General features: G+C 43.5%; 3 protein-coding genes across 4 annotated transcripts; 1 reads left to right on the forward strand and 2 right to left on the reverse strand.

Annotated features, from left to right (window-relative positions):
* Positions 1–967: 967 nt before the first annotated feature.
* cacul1 (CDK2 associated cullin domain 1) lies at positions 968–4377 on the reverse strand. Its single transcript, XM_072436708.1, has 8 exons — positions 3927–4377; positions 3641–3767; positions 3336–3438; positions 3168–3263; positions 2989–3091; positions 2054–2143; positions 1831–1969; positions 968–1768 (listed from the first exon to the last, which is right to left on the reverse strand). Exons 1-8 carry the CDS (start codon positions 4246–4248, stop codon positions 1729–1731), a joined length of 1020 nt encoding a protein of 339 aa, XP_072292809.1. The 5' UTR covers positions 4249–4377; the 3' UTR covers positions 968–1728.
* Positions 4378–6771: 2394 nt separating this feature from the next.
* Positions 6772–11608, reverse strand: sirt1 (sirtuin 1). Its single transcript, XM_072436995.1, has 9 exons — positions 11166–11608; positions 10874–10996; positions 10524–10759; positions 10271–10423; positions 10050–10197; positions 9895–9974; positions 8971–9154; positions 8358–8891; positions 6772–7083 (listed from the first exon to the last, which is right to left on the reverse strand). Exons 1-9 carry the CDS (start codon positions 11593–11595, stop codon positions 6788–6790), a joined length of 2184 nt encoding a protein of 727 aa, XP_072293096.1. The 5' UTR covers positions 11596–11608; the 3' UTR covers positions 6772–6787.
* A 540-nt stretch (positions 11609–12148) lies between these two features.
* Positions 12149–13591, forward strand: dnajc12 (DnaJ (Hsp40) homolog, subfamily C, member 12). Of its 2 annotated transcripts, XM_072436760.1 has the most exons (5): positions 12151–12449; positions 12737–12815; positions 12888–13027; positions 13094–13229; positions 13297–13588. In XM_072436760.1, the coding sequence occupies exons 1-5, from the start codon at positions 12372–12374 to the stop codon at positions 13377–13379; spliced, it is 516 nt and encodes a 171-aa protein (XP_072292861.1). In that variant the 5' UTR covers positions 12151–12371; the 3' UTR covers positions 13380–13588. The 2 variants fall into 2 exon arrangements, with proteins under 2 accessions (XP_072292860.1, XP_072292861.1); XM_072436759.1 differs by having other exon boundaries at positions 12149–12449; positions 13094–13591.
* Positions 13592–15498: the final 1907 nt, after the last annotated feature.

A 15498-nucleotide genomic window follows, 5' to 3' on the forward strand; every position in this document is an offset into this window, starting at 1 on the left:
CTTTGGATGTTCTTCAGATTCGTACCACAGCTAGAACAAGCATCTTCTCTTCCTCAGACTGCAGCTTTAGTCGAGGAGGGAGAAGAAGGGACAGGGTTTGTGACATGCTCAATGTCATCATCACGTGGACCATCACCTTCATCCAACATATCAAGAATTTGCACATAAATAAACATGTGAGGTCCTATATATACAACGTTCCATTGCTCCGGTCAAAATAATGACACGTTTAGCATCCTTAAAAGTGGATAAAATAATGCATTTATCTTCACTTTAAATATGACGTGTACCAAAAGATAGGTTAAATTTAAGACACTTTACTACTCTCTAACTTTCTGGACATGATCTTCTATTGCACACATTTCCTTCAAAGACTTTATTCTTTCAGATTTTATTGAAAAAGAAGTGAAAGCAAAACACATTTAGAGCTTTAAAGGTTTTAAAATGGATTTGATGTTTATATGATTCTTTCATTATAGATCCTTTTTTATTTTTTTTCCATGTGTCCACTTCATTTATACAGCACATTTTATAAACAGAGCCGTTTTCAAAGTGCTGCGCAGACACAAAAGCAATAAAACACAAACGATATCAAATCAAAAAGTACTTTATTTAATCTTAATAATGCTAAAACAATAAAACAAATCAAATCAGAGCAAAAGTGTCACCAGAGAACGACTTCAGCTCAGCACATTGTCTAGAACGAATCTGCTGAGGGCTCGATCGTGGCTGGAGCGGCTGAAGGCGCAGATGGACAGCCTCGCTCCCGTCAGTCTGCCCCAGGGCATCTGTGGCCACAACAGACCGACTGCGAAGCCAATGAATGTAAAGCTCTTCTAGTGTCATGACCTCCACCATGTAAATCCAATGAGTCGATTGCAGTTCCTCTCGTCAACACAAAGCGGAATAAAACAAACCACACGCAATTAATGAAATTACTTTTATTTTGAAAAAAGTGTTAACATTCGACAGTGAAAACCGTTTGATCATCCGCCCCCAGACGGAGCTTCCAGTTACACTTAAAACAGTGCAAAGCCTTGGATCAAAATCACCAACAGCGTCGTGACGAGGACAAAAACTATTTACATTAAGAACGGGCTGTACAGGACGAAGCGCCGGACGTTTGCTCGAGCGAGAACCTAAACCGTGTATAAATTAATGGCTCAGTGATTCGTAAACCAACAGGAGGAGGCTGTAATGGAGAATATGCCATCACGTGGGAGAAGTTTGAGTGAGCGTTTGTGGGATAAGTCGCGTCATTAGCAGCAAGAATGAGCCTCCAAACGCTCAACGAAACAGACAAACTCGAATGAATCGCCGTAAATCTGTGGAAACCCCGTGAAGGCACTCGTCAAATGAACGTGGCAGCAGCAAACTCCTGTCACTGGCCTTAAATACGTACAAAACAACAACATGGATCTCTACACGAGGTTAGTCCGCTTAAGCGTCACACTTTGCACAGTGTTGCAAATTGAGATAAGTTAAGTTCCTACAGCAAGAATCCGAATGGCACGGCAACAACACGCAGCTTTGCATAGACCTTGGCTTGGAAATACCGAAAATGCGCAAATTCTTTAGAAGGAAAATGTCCCCAGTGGTATTTCTATTTACAATAATTCATATTTCTGATGAGTTTCACAGAATGTTTCGCTTTCTCTGCCGTCGTTAGTATTCAAATGGCCAAGGTGTACGCAAAGTCGCTTCCGATTTGTGCAAAGACGGCGTTCATCAGGAGTCTTCGCTGGCTCGTTTCCGCGACCTGTCCCCGCTGAAAACCAATAAACAACGTTAAAACGCATCTCTGAAAAGGAAACGTGGCAAAAGCCTCACCGCGGGAATCCGTTCATCGACAGCTCCATCTGCAGCTTCTGGTCGCGGGCGGCGTAGTCCGGGAGCAGGGACTCCTCGGCCGGCGGGTGGATTTGAGGGATGAACCCGGAGAACAGAGCCGGCGCCAACTGAGCCCACTCTGGAGGAAACGAGGACAAAGAGACGGTCTCACGCAAAAGGCATTTATGTCACTCTGAGAAGGATGAAAAGAGGCGCGGCTGACCGGGTCGGAGGCTGTAGAGTCCCTTGACGACGCTGGCCATGGTCGAGGGCTGCACTTGGAAAGGCATCGCGTGAGCTTCGATGAGCAGAGCTGAGAGAAGACAACACACGCGACTCAAGGACAGGAAGAGGAAAAATTGTGCGTTTCCTGTAACCTGACCGACCTGGATTTCAAAATAAAAGGAAACCCGAGCTTAAACACTTGATCGCATATTTACTGGACGTACGTTTCGAGAAAAATGGTCAAATTGTGAGAGCGAATCCAAAAGTTCATGTGTGGGGGGCCGCAACAGAGCAGTAATGACTACAAAGTTGTCTGCTAATGGCTCTCTTCCTGTGGTTGGACTAGTATACATGTGTTTGCGGTGACGTCATACAGCCAGGACTTCCCCCATAGCGGCCATTTTTAAAGGGGCACGCGATATATAAAAAACACCACGACTGCATCCTTTTCTACTGCATAATGAGCTACGAATACTTTGATTCTTTAGACGATAACAGCGAAACTAAAGTACACGACAAAGCTATTATTCCTTGGTGTGACAACAGAGCAATGTCCTGACAGAATGCAGGTTTTTGGCATTTGGGCCTCATATTTCCTGGATTTCCTATGTAGTAGACGTGCTGTTGTGTCCCTTTCAAAATGGCAGACTCGGTTGCCACTGCACAAGTTCCCGGATGTGCGAACACGCATGTACAGATGTAGAGAACTATTGTATTCAATATCTGCACCAATAATGCCACTTCAATGCGACGCGCTCACTTCTGAGAAAAGAAAACTGTCTGCAAAACCTGTGCCAGGATTTTAAAATATATAAATAAATCCAATTCAATGTAATACTGGAAATACACTTTTTCTTTTTTTGGGCCACAGTGAAGTACGAGCGTTAGAGCGTGGCGTCCGGACGGTGGAGTCATAACAATAGTCACACTCACGCATCAGTGTGTTGATATGTTTCTCGGCGACGTGCTCGGCAAACAACTTCATCAGATCTTCTTTCAGATCCCGGTTGAGCTTCGACTCGATGTAAAACTTATTCTGAAAAGCAAAGGGGGAAGCGCTTACGAACGCCGCAGAGCTGAAGAACGTGTGCGGCGGCGTGAAAAGGACTTACCAGGTACATGAAGACGGGAACTATGCACTGGAGGGAGGCGATGTACTGAGACAGAACTGTGTCGAAGTTCTCAATGAAGGAGTCCGCCGTGCAGGTCTGAAGGACAAAAGGCTCGCGTTACGTCGGCCTGTGCGGACACTGAAGACGTTTTTCAGCGTTTGTACTCACGTATAACCGCGTGGAAACCTGCAGCAGGTGGTTGGATATTTTAGCGGTCAAATCCCGATAAAGCAGCTCCGAATGCTGCTGGCACACACACTTGTAGACGTAACTGCGGAGAGGAAACGTGTGAGGTGAAGTGTGACAGAAGCAGCACAGGTTTTTATTCTAGCGGCTCAATCTTCACGGTGTGTCATTGGGCAAGACACTTGACTCACCTCGTCTCCAGTAATGGATGTGAAGTGCTTTAAGCGTGCTATGGAGGACATGCACTCAGACTATTGGACCAGAGAGGAGGCAGAGCAGAGACCCACCTGTATATTTGTGCATAGGACACAGAGATGTGGTCTGTGGGGTTCTGGATGAGGAGACGGTCTATTGCCTTCTCCAGGTTGGGCCAGTGGTTCTTCTGGTAATCTTCTATGGCCATAGAATTCATGACTGTTGTAAACAAAGAGCAGAAACATGCATGAGCAGATCACCAGAGGTTTAACTATCGTGACACAGAGTGAGTTTGTGTCATATTCCAGATCAGATCATTATCCATCCAGGTGAAGAGAACATTCATGATTCACTTTTGGACTTCTGAGAGAAACTTACGGAACTTTGAGGCACAGTCGAGGCTAAATTTGCCGTCTCCAGCCGCAGGAGCCGCGGCAGGAGCCGCGGAGCACTCCTCGCTCAGCTCGCTGCTTTCACTGCCTGAGTCTGAGTCCATAAACTTGGATCCCGCAGTGCGGCAGCGGAGCTTCGCCCTGATGCCTCCCGCAGGCTCCGGGACCGGCTCCGGGACACACACGGGCTGCGGTGCCGCTGCTCTGGAGCCCCGGGCGCCGCTGCTGCTGCTGGTGCTGGCGCTAGCGCAGTAGTTGTGGTTGTGGTCGTCTTTAATGTCCAAAGTGTCCTCCTCCATGGCCTCCATCGCGCCCTCGCCCTCTATTCAACTGTTTACGCTCTTGATCAAAGAAACATCACTAAAGAAAAACACCAAATGTATAAACTGTCAGAAGCCTTTATGGTGCATCTCTGTTCGCCTCTTGCTTATGTTGCGACTAGTCGCATTTGGCGTGTCATACAACACCGCGGAGCATCATGGGTAATGTAGTCAATACACGGAAGTATGTGAAGAATGAAACTAAACACAAACTGAATGCTTTATGTCAGGGCCCGGGGGCCAAATCAGGCCCTTCAAGTGATCCACGACACCTCGTCCAGGTATTTAAATAAAACATCTTGTTTACTGGTTTACTATCAAGGTTATTTTGTGTTTTTATTACGATTTTTCTTTTTTAATCAAATTATTATTTTTTGACAGTGTATTATTATTTTTTACATCGAATTAAAACAGAAATGTAATCGTATTTCTATACAATGAATATTTTTTTTCTCACAAAAATCTAATCATCAGTTGTAATTACATTGTATTACTCAATTGATTGAAACCGTGTCGGGGACATAGTAGAGGCTGTTGTGCAGCTCCCAGAGGCCTTTGGCCCTCAGAGAAATATGGCACTCTGGAAAATTAATTTGAATAGCCCTGATTTATGTGATGATTATTAATGATCGGTCGTTATTTTATTTATCAATCCAAGCATTGTAAGGGTAAATTAACCTTAACCTTTAAATCAATTGTTGTGGCTTTCTTTATGCTTTCCTCTAGTTTTTCAGTAAACCAGTTTATATTATACCAGTATCCATCCATCCATTTTCTACCGCTTGTTCCCTTTCGGGGTCACGGGTGACTGGAGCCTATCCCAGTGACTTCGGGCCTTAGGCGGGGTACATCCTGGACAGTGGCAAACTCGTTGCAAGGGTCAACACAGAGACAGTTCACTCTCACATTCATTCACTAGGGCCAATTTAGAGTAACCAATTTTTACCTAACACATGCATGTGTTTGGACTGTGGGAGGAGCCGGAGAACCCGGAGAGAACCCACAGTAACACGGGGAGAACATGCAGACTCCACCCAAAGTAGTCAATACACGGAAGTATGTGAAGAATGAAACTAAACAGTGATCTCCTTTTTGAGAGGCAAGAGCGCTAACCACCTTTGCCACCGTGCACCCCTTATACCAGTATATTAATTATGTAAATAAAAAATGGAAACATCAGATAACAGTTTTTCAATCGTTTACTGAGAATCCCAGAAGAGAGAAGAACAATAATGTAAAATCTCTTTTAAAACCGTAAACAAAATGTCAATGGCATGTGAGTGTTTGTGCCTAATATTAAACTCTGAAATATGTACCAAAACTCTATGAAAACACGTGGCCAACGGAACCAGTTTTACAGTCAAGAAGTGCCATTTCCAACATCTGAATCTGAACACGGAGCACACGTCTAAGGCTCGACAGGACGACTTAATAGAACGTTTGTACGGGTTATAACAATCACCTACTCTCTGTTGAGTATGTCTCAGACTGGAGTATAAAAAATAAGTGGCCTGACAGTAAAAAGTAGCTGCCTCATTCAGAAAGAACTCATTTCCCCCCCCAAAATAAATTGTCCAAACATTTTTAGACCATTAAACATACAAAACAATGACATGTTCTTTGGTCTGAAATTAAAGATTAACTTACAGAAACATCCCTCTCTTTGTCTGTGATATTGTGGCTGTTTTGAATAGATCTGTATGTGATACTTGTAAAAAAGTGTCAAATACTTCTCGTCTAAAATACCTAGTGAGTCTCAGTTGTTTGCTAATCATCATCACGGTAAAAAAGAAGATTAGAAGGAAGCCGTGTGCTTTACCCTTCACCGTCATCCCTCCAACAGTCACATACTTATTATTTGACACTCACCAATTGAGGTAATACTTTTCAGCTACATAGAAGTACCACATACACCACACAAACATATCCAGCAATATCACGTCAAAACTGTTAGTATTATAGCAGATGAAACCGCTTCTCTGTCTGAAACCCATAACGCCGCGGGAGTAGCTTTACATATTTACATGTTTCGCACTGAAAACGCAAACGTGACAAGAGCGTCGTTGGCCCCAAAATAATCGCCGTTTGCGGTCGGAGACGATGGACGACTGAACCGGATGAACCGCCGCTTCTCTTTGGTAGTACTGGTAGTATACATACACACGCCGAAGTAGTACTACGCTATGAGATCTCAGACACAACGCAGGTTACGCCGCGACAGGAACGTGGGAAAACAAAAACTGCTGCATATACACAAGGTGGTGGATTTGTAACTTTATGAAAAAATAATAGCACGGTCGATGAGCCAAAAATATATATACGAAATATTATATATATATATATATATATATATATATATATATATATATATATATATATATATATATATATATATATATATATATATATATATATATATATATATATATATATATATATATATATATATATATATATATATATATATATATATATATATATATATAAAAAAAAAAAAAGACAATAGTGCTTTGTCGACGAGTCACATCTAATGTTCCGTGGCGTCTTGTGTCTGTTCGCTGTCTGTTTGTGCACTTGGCGCGGCGTCGGCGTTGTTGTCGGCGGCGGCTAAAGCGCGCCGTTCCGTGTCCATAGCGATGTCCGTTTCCGCCTCTAACGGGCCCTCGCCGCCGTCGTCGTCGCTGTCGTCCGCCGCCTCGCCGCTGCACTCGGACTCGTCGCTGTCGCTGCCGCACGAGCTGGACGTCTCCTCCTCGGAGTCGGAGTACACCTCGGCCCCGTGGAAGATGTAGTGGTTTGGGGAGAGGAAGAGGTACTGTCCCGCTGTGTGTGTGGGGGGGAAACGGCACATGGTTAAGGCTCGACATCGTCCCTCGCCACCAGACATTGTTGATTCGGCCCTCAGAGGCGACTGTTGTTGTGATTTTGGGCCTTACAAAAATAAATTGATTTGATTTGATTTGGTATCATCGAGTCGGTCACAAGCGTTTATAGTGTATTCTGATGGACACAGTAACGCTGCGTCGCTTCAACACATTTACACGACGATACATTTAAAATAACTAAAGAAAACTAACTGAGAAGGTGTGAATATCAAAAGGCTGCATTCACACTTGCACACACACTGCATAACATTCAAACTACCGTATTTTCTGCAATATAAAAGGCGCACTTAAAAGCCTTTAATTTTCTCAAAAAATGATAGTGTGCCTTATAATCCAGTGCGCTTTATAATCCAGTGCGCTTCATATGTGGATTAATTCTGCTTGTGCTTACTGACCTTGAAGCGATTTTGTGTGGTACGAGTTTTGTTTTGCTTAATGCGCCTTATGTATTGAAAAATGTATTGAAAATAGACAATTAATGGTCTATTTTCTATCATTTTTTTTCATTGAAAATGCGAGTTATAACCCAGTGCGCCTTATAGTGTGGAATATACAGTAAACTACGACAAAAATACAGAATTAAACCTGGACTAGACCAAAACAAAGTCTACACCAGGACCAAAACAGAGAAATATTAAAGCAGTCTAACATATTCCTGTGTACCGCGTTTCCACAAAGGAGGAACTCATGAAACTGCAGAGAACAGTCGTCTTACCCGGAGATCGTCACGTTATCCCGGCGCAATACTGACCTAACCTAATACTGATGTGCAATTCTGTCATATGTGCAATTACTGTTGGAATTCATGTGCAATTACTGTTGGAATTCATGTGCAATCTATGTGCTGTCGTGACACATATTCATGTGCAATTACTGTCGGGATCACATGCAATGGTATTTATGTATTTATTTGTCTATGGGAGTTTTTATTTATTTATAGGAGATCTTCAACTGAAAGTGTTTTTCAGACTTCCTATAAGTGATCTGTTCTTCTGTATCTATCTCTGTATCTACCTGCGTTGCACCAATGAAATTTCCCCATGTGGGACAATAAAGGATTATCTTATCTTATAACTTATATTGCTCTAAAAATATTACCAAATGAACACTCAACACTTACAAAAACATTGAATATTTGCTCATCACTAATAATGAACACTTTTCTCATGGTTTATGGTGGATAATGAAAGCTTGCGAGTGACAAAATCTTACCGTTGAGGCGTTTGCTGATGGGGCTCCTGTTGAGTCGACTCATCCAGCATCTTCGTCTGAACTCCAGGCTGGAGTTCCTCAGGTCAGCCGCCTCATCTAGAGTCTCCTCGTCTGTGGGCTGCTCTGAAGGCGGCGGCGGCGTTGTCGTGTCTTCCCCGGGACAAGGCTCTTGCGGCGGTGCAGTGCCGTCAGCATCAGTCTGTGTCGGAACGTTCGCTATCGGACCGTGCGTCTCCTCTGAAGGCTTCGATGCCGAGTCCGTGCCGCTCGTCTCCTCCTGCGTCGTGTCGGCAGACTCGGGCGGGGCCTCGTTCGGCGGCGGCGGCAGCAGCAGCTCCGGTAACCGCGGGGGCTTCTCTGTGATCTCGGACAGTCTGCTGGCGCTGAAACACAGCTGCTCAAAGTTCCCACCCAAGCGATGGCAGAGCTCGTTGATGATGACGTCGCAGTCTCCCAGGAGCTCCACGTCGAAATTCAGATGAGGAAGCTGCTCCCTGTTGATCAACACCTGAGGCACTTCGTGAGGGATGGAGTCTGCACCAAAGGAGGCCAAACCAAAGCATAAGTACGGATTCAAACGCGAGACGTGTGGTGGCCCGGTTTGAGCGCTTACTTGGGATGAGGGCGACCGGACGGACTTTGAGCGACGAGCCGATGACTATCAAGAGGTCGACTTCATCCTTGTCCTGCTTCATGGCTCGGTGGAACATTTCCGGAAGATTCTCCCCAAAAAACACAATGTCGGGTTTCATGATCGCCAGGGGGATATCGGGACAGCGCGGGCAGTGGGGGACAACCTGCGCCACGAGAAGAACGAGATGGTGTTCAAAAGTGAGTAGATGTTTACCGTATTTTCCGGACTACAAGTTGCACCTTTTTTCATAATTTAGCCGGGTGCAACTTATACTCCAGAGCGACTTATATGTGATATTATTCGTTATTTTCACCCTGGCAACTGCATTTAACATGTTGATTATTTTCACATGACAACCACAAGAGGGCGCTCTAGGCTCTAAGCGACGCAGAAGAAGAATCTGCACTTCCTCTTCCTCTGGAGTTTGTGGAGTTGTTTAGAAGTGACACAGAGGAAGAAGAATTCAGTGGATTTAGTGATTTGGGGTAAAACTGATGCTTTGGTAAACTTGTTAGCATGTTCTTTATGCTATAGTTATCTGAATAACTGTTCATATGTTACGTTAACATACCAGACACTTACCACAGTTCTGTCTGTGCCTCATGTAGCTGAAGGTGTTAGCGTTAGCATACGTACACCTATTCACCATGTTCTCTCATCTGTTATTATTTTAAACTGCATTTCAAGATGACTTATGTTTTTTTCTTTGCTATAATGCATTTTTTGGCTGGTCCGACTTTTTCTACTGAAAATACAGTAATAGATTAATTGTAGGCCTGAAGTTACGCTGTTATTCGACCTTAAGGCGCCGGACTAAAACATCTGCACGCCAATTAAACGAATAACTCAAGACTTATGCAATCACGGGCCGCAATGCTCTCAGTTTCTATGGCATTTCATTACCTGGTTAAAGATGTCTTCCCTTATCGCATCGCAATCAACTTTATATTTACAGATCAGACACGACGCCGTCGCAAACGAACCTGGAAATGCACACAGTCTTTAAATATGTTAAAAAAATACTACAAAATATAACATGTCAGAGGCAGATTTCTTACCGTGGCATTGAATGATTCTCTGAACTCCGGCTACTTGCTCTAACGTGTCTATGTTCTGTGTGTAATTCCGCAAAAGTTTCCCCTGTTTATCCAGCGTCGATATGAATTTGTGACAGGGCGACGGCTGGAACTGGCCGGGGTAAATCTCCTGTCAAATGCAACAATATTAGCTTAAAGTAAACCAAGCTGATCGTGTATATATATATGAATCGTTCCCTGACCTTTGCGAACTTAAAAAAGGGCCTCGGGTCTCGTCTGAAGTACTCGATGTCGAACATGGACTGAGGGTCTGGAAGGTCCGGGAAGTCCACGGCCAGACGCGCGTAAATACCGTCTCGGGAACGGAAGTCTGGAATCCCGCAAGAAACCGAAACCTGTGACAAATACAAAAAAACATATTACGTAACTTAAGGGCGACGTTGACGACAGATGCAGCTCTGAAGTTCACGGGATTAACGACGCCACAGATCTTACCCCGGCACCGGTCAACACCAGAATCCGTTTACTCTCGTGCAGGAGCCGGACCACGTCTTCCAGCGTGTTGACATCCTTCCTCTTCTTCCTCTTGGGCGGCTCAGAGATGTTGATGATGATCTGCCAAAGTGTCATGTCGTCCAGGTCCGGCGGGAGGATGGTCTCTGGCAGAAGGTCTCTCAGAATGGCTCTGGGGTCGGTCTCTCTTATGTGCTGCTGGAGCAAACTGTAGGGGCCTGCGCGCGCGTTTGACATGTTTCATTAGCTATTTACGTACAACTTTGATCGAGTGTGATGATGTGTCAATGTAAATGAGCTGGAATTGTCTGCGGAGATGTGAGAACACCTACCGATCTGCGGCTGTGGGGTCCAGTCGCTGGAGCTGGCGTGTGAAGACCTGTCGTCCTCCTCTGTGATGTGCTCTGGAGTGACAGCTAAACCATTGGAGGGAAAGTCTTCTGGTCCCATCAGATCTGAGCAGAGTGTCAAGTTATACTACAGTAATACTTATATTATTACAAACATGTGTCAATTATATTAAGTCAGATGGGTGAGTGTTAGTGCCGGTGCTGATCAAAGTAACTGGAAGACACTGACATAATAAAACTGTAAAACTTTCTCAGCGTGTGTGTTTTCCGGTACCTGAGCTGTCCTCCGGCTCCTCCAGCCCGTCACTGTCCTGGAGTCTGTCCGCGGCCCGGTAGTCCAGCCCCAGGCCGGCGCTTTGCTGATGTCTGTCCGCGACTCTGAAGCCGAGCTCCAGCCCATTGTTGTCTGCGGCTGGCGCTGGGGCCTGGTCCACCGCAATCACCGGCTTCGAGTCCTGCTCCACGGGCTGCGCGCACTTTAGCCCCGGTTCCCGGCTTTCCTTGCCTCCCGAGCCGGTCGAGAAACGGTTCGTTTCAGATAATCGTGGTCCATGGTTGGTCCCAGGGCAGGTCTTTGCTCTTTTAGCGGCCGGTTCTCCCGCAGAGGAGGCGCCAGTCAAGGCCGCTCTCAGACGGTGCTCTTCGTCCGCCATCTTCAGCCGCAGAGCCGCTGCTTTTTCCGCGGACAGCTGGCTCATTTGCATAAACCACGTGACCCGTTCTCCACGACAGAGGGTTTCCCTTTACGGCAGTGATGTACACGTAATAAATATTGCTGCGTTTAAGTCTCAAGGTTCATTTTGGACGCGCTTTTCTGAGTCAACATTTAACGGACATAAACAACGACACACTCGTGTAAATGTTTATAAAACACGCTTAATTTGACCTCGCAATGAAAGAAGTAATTCAATTCAACTTTGTTCCGGACTCTTGTTCCATTTTAAGTTGGACTGCAAAATAAACAAGTGAAATAAGGTAGAATATTAATGTCCCCTTTTTGTAAACATTTACAGGAGTGTGTCGTCAATTATGTTGGACAGACCAGACGTTTACATTTTTATTTTTACATATATATTTTTATAAATGTATATTTTAGCTGCTTAATTTTATTTACGTATGATGCACTTGTATCTATTTATTTATTTTAAAATAGTACATTGATCGTATAAATGATCAAATGTGCTTTTATTGTTACTTTCCCGTGAAGACTCCTGCGCTGCTTTTCTTTTCTCCAGGGGAAACCATTATTTCATACTTTTTCTGAAAACATTAAAACGCACCACGCGTGATTCCGCGATCGAGAGAACGCCCCGTTATTGACAAATCAAGACACTCTGGGACTTTTAACTTTGGCAGATTTAAGAATCTTTGATTGTGTTTCTTACCTAAGGAAACGATCATTCAAACTTAATCATCAACAGGTCTGAAGCAACAGGCGGCAGTGACGTCACTACAACCGCGTTACGTCGTGACATTTTACATGGATAAGGTTTTGAGCTGTAAAAAGGAGGACCTTGAAGATTATTATGGATTATTGGGATGTGACGAACTGTCTTCGGTGAGTCAATACTACTGCTGCAGTAAAACACAACATTTATTATTCAATAATTATCAGACCATAAACCAAGTGATGCTTCACAGGCCAGAGGCCCTTGAGTGGCATGAGTCACTTCTCTTCAGTCTATAAGACTGTACTATGTGTGATCAGCTCCCACGTCCATTTAAAATGAATATATTTAAATTGAATGAATATATATATATACATTTCATTATGTTTTGGGATATTACACATGTTACATGTTAACACATGTTTTAAGCTTTACATTTAATATTCTTCATGTTCAGACAGAACAGATTGTCAATGAGTACAAGATCCGAGCTCTGGCGTGTCATCCAGACAAAGACGTGGATAATCCCAGTGCAGGTTTATCATCATCATAATTATACCTAATTGTTGTGTAATATTTATGCAAATGATCTTGTATTTTTGTGAAAGTGACAGACTTCCAGAAACTGCAAGAAGCCAAAGAGGTTTTATGTGATGAGAGCAGAAGAAAAAAATATGACCTTTGGAAAAGAAGTGGAATTGCTATGACTTTTCACGACTGGCAAGCTTTGAAAGACTCTGTGAAAACAGTATGTCCTCTGCTCTGGTGAGATTGATCACCTTTGACAGCTGAGTAACAGTGTTTCACTTTGCAGTCAATGCACTGGGCAGTACAAGCCAAAAAGGAACCAATGCTGGAGCCCCCGAAATCAGACGTGCCCACCACCTCCAAAGACCAGTTTGAACACGAGGAAACACTGGCCCAAGAAAGTCCTCTGACTGAACCTTCCAGTGAGTTTGTAATTGGCCGTGTAGATGTGAGTCATAGTAATGATGGATGTTTGTGCTTCCTCCACAGGGGAGTACTACCACCTGCGCTTCAGGTGGGACGGAGACTCTCCATCCAATCTGCTGCAGAGGTTCAGAAACTATGAAATTTAAGTAAACAAAGTAATTTACTGACTACTCTACAAGAAGATATTGTGTTAAATATTTATAGAAACAAATATAACATTGTCAAACTTTATGTTCCTGTCACTGTTTGTGTGGATGTGTTAATGTTCAGTGTGGAGTTTAGGTCCCTCTAATATGCCCATTGGATGTTTTAACACTTATATTATATATATACCTAATATTATTGGTTTATTTGTGCATGGCTGTAACGGTGATTACTATATTGGTTCTCCTTTGAATAAATCATGTTAAAGTATTTATTGTGTGTACATTTTGTGTGCACTTTCTGGTGATAAGTGTGATGTTTCCTTCTCCAGTGACATTTAAATGTAATATTAAGCCTGTGAGATTGTAGAGGAGGCATGAGGTAGAAGTATATTTACCATCAGTACGGGACCTGACACAAGACATCTGTGATAGTATTGTCCATTTAAGTCAAACCAAGTCCTGCAAGTGCACGTGGCAATAAGCACTGGGAATAAAATAAGACCTACAGTTTTAGTGGGGAATAGACAGTAAAACCAGAGGACACTATGTGTGCTTGTTTAGATTAGAGTAATGGTTTATTAATTATAATGAAATCAGGTTCATTTTGTTGGAGTGGCGGCTTCTGGTCACTAGATGGTGCCATTCAGATTCTATGCTGGGTGATGACGTCATTTGTAGTCAAGTCAAAACCTCCATGAGCACGGCCTCTCCTCGCCGGGTGCGGTGGCGCGCGCCTGTAATCCAAGCTACCGGGAGGCTGAGGCTGAGGATCGTTTGAGCTCAGGAGCTCTGAGCTGCGGTGGACTATGTCGATCGGGTGTCCGCACTAAGTTCGGTATCGATATGGTGCTCCTGGGGGAGCCCGGGACCACCAGGTCGTCTAAGGAGGGGTGCACCGGCCCAGGTCGGAAACGGAGCAGGTCAAAGCCCCCGTGCCGCTCAGTAGTGGGATCGCGCCTGTGAATAGACGCTGTAGTGCAGCCTGAGTAATAGAGCGGGACCCAGTCTTTTTACATTCCTCTTTATTTAACAAACTGAAAACATTCAACACACCAGAGCTTTTAGTGCTGTTTGTGCAGATGTGATTGGACTGAGCCTGCGCCTTCCTCTGTCCCTAGTGTTGGAGACAGTGGACTTTTATCACTCTTACACTGCCTCCTACTGGACAAAAGGGACATTTTGTATTTGCCCCAAAGTCCCATCGCGTCACATAAACTACACAACATGTTGTAAGTCACATACAGCACATGAGGAAAACAAATGAGGCTTACAGCTTGTCATTAATTCAAAATATCCAGGCAAATCTGTGTCAAATCAAAGTTTTCCCAAATCAGAGTGGTTTCTGAGCCTCATTAAAATGGTCAAAATATCTGTTTTAAAGAAAGACATGTTTTATATAAAAAAAATTCAAAAGGAAAAAAAATAAATAAAATGGGTTAGTAAGTAAAATCACGTGTTTGACACAAAAGTGTGACCTTTGACCCACAGCAGACTCAGACTCAAAAAAAAGAAGAAAAACATTAACAGGCAAATGTGTAAGTCACTTTACTAAAAATGTTGGAAAATGAGTTAAAATGACCCACCATCAACAATTATCTATGGATTTCAAAATTATGTCAAATTAGGACTGTTGCCACAGCAATTAACAATTCAAAACGAAATATTATATCTTTTGAAAGGTGAAAAGTCCTTAAAATATCACCTATAGCATGAAGCTGAAACCCACACATTGCACTATTATTTATTAACATCACAGAAACACAGGAACATTCAGGCAACTGACAATCAAACATCAGTGAACGCCAAGTGAAATAATCTTAATACATACATAAATAATAATAATAAATGAGAATGCATATTAAAGCTATCACGTGGTTGACAGCACAACAACAAAGGGACAGACAAGTACGTAAACACAGATGACAGAATGAAAGGCAGAAGATAATAACACACACAGAGAGAGAAGAGTCTAGAGCAGAGATTCTCAAGCTTGAACCATATTCCAGAATAAATTGAATAAACTCACATATACCCTAAAATAACATAGACATAACCTAAAACATTAACGACTACAGAATTCCCGCGCACACTCAGCCACTCCACGTTAATCTGTTAAATG

Source organism: Eucyclogobius newberryi, unplaced genomic scaffold, assembly GCF_026437365.1.
Source record: "Eucyclogobius newberryi isolate DKJ021-1_F unplaced genomic scaffold, fEucNew1.0.hap1 SCAF_8, whole genome shotgun sequence".
Taxonomy (NCBI): Eukaryota; Metazoa; Chordata; class Actinopteri; order Gobiiformes; family Gobiidae; genus Eucyclogobius; species Eucyclogobius newberryi.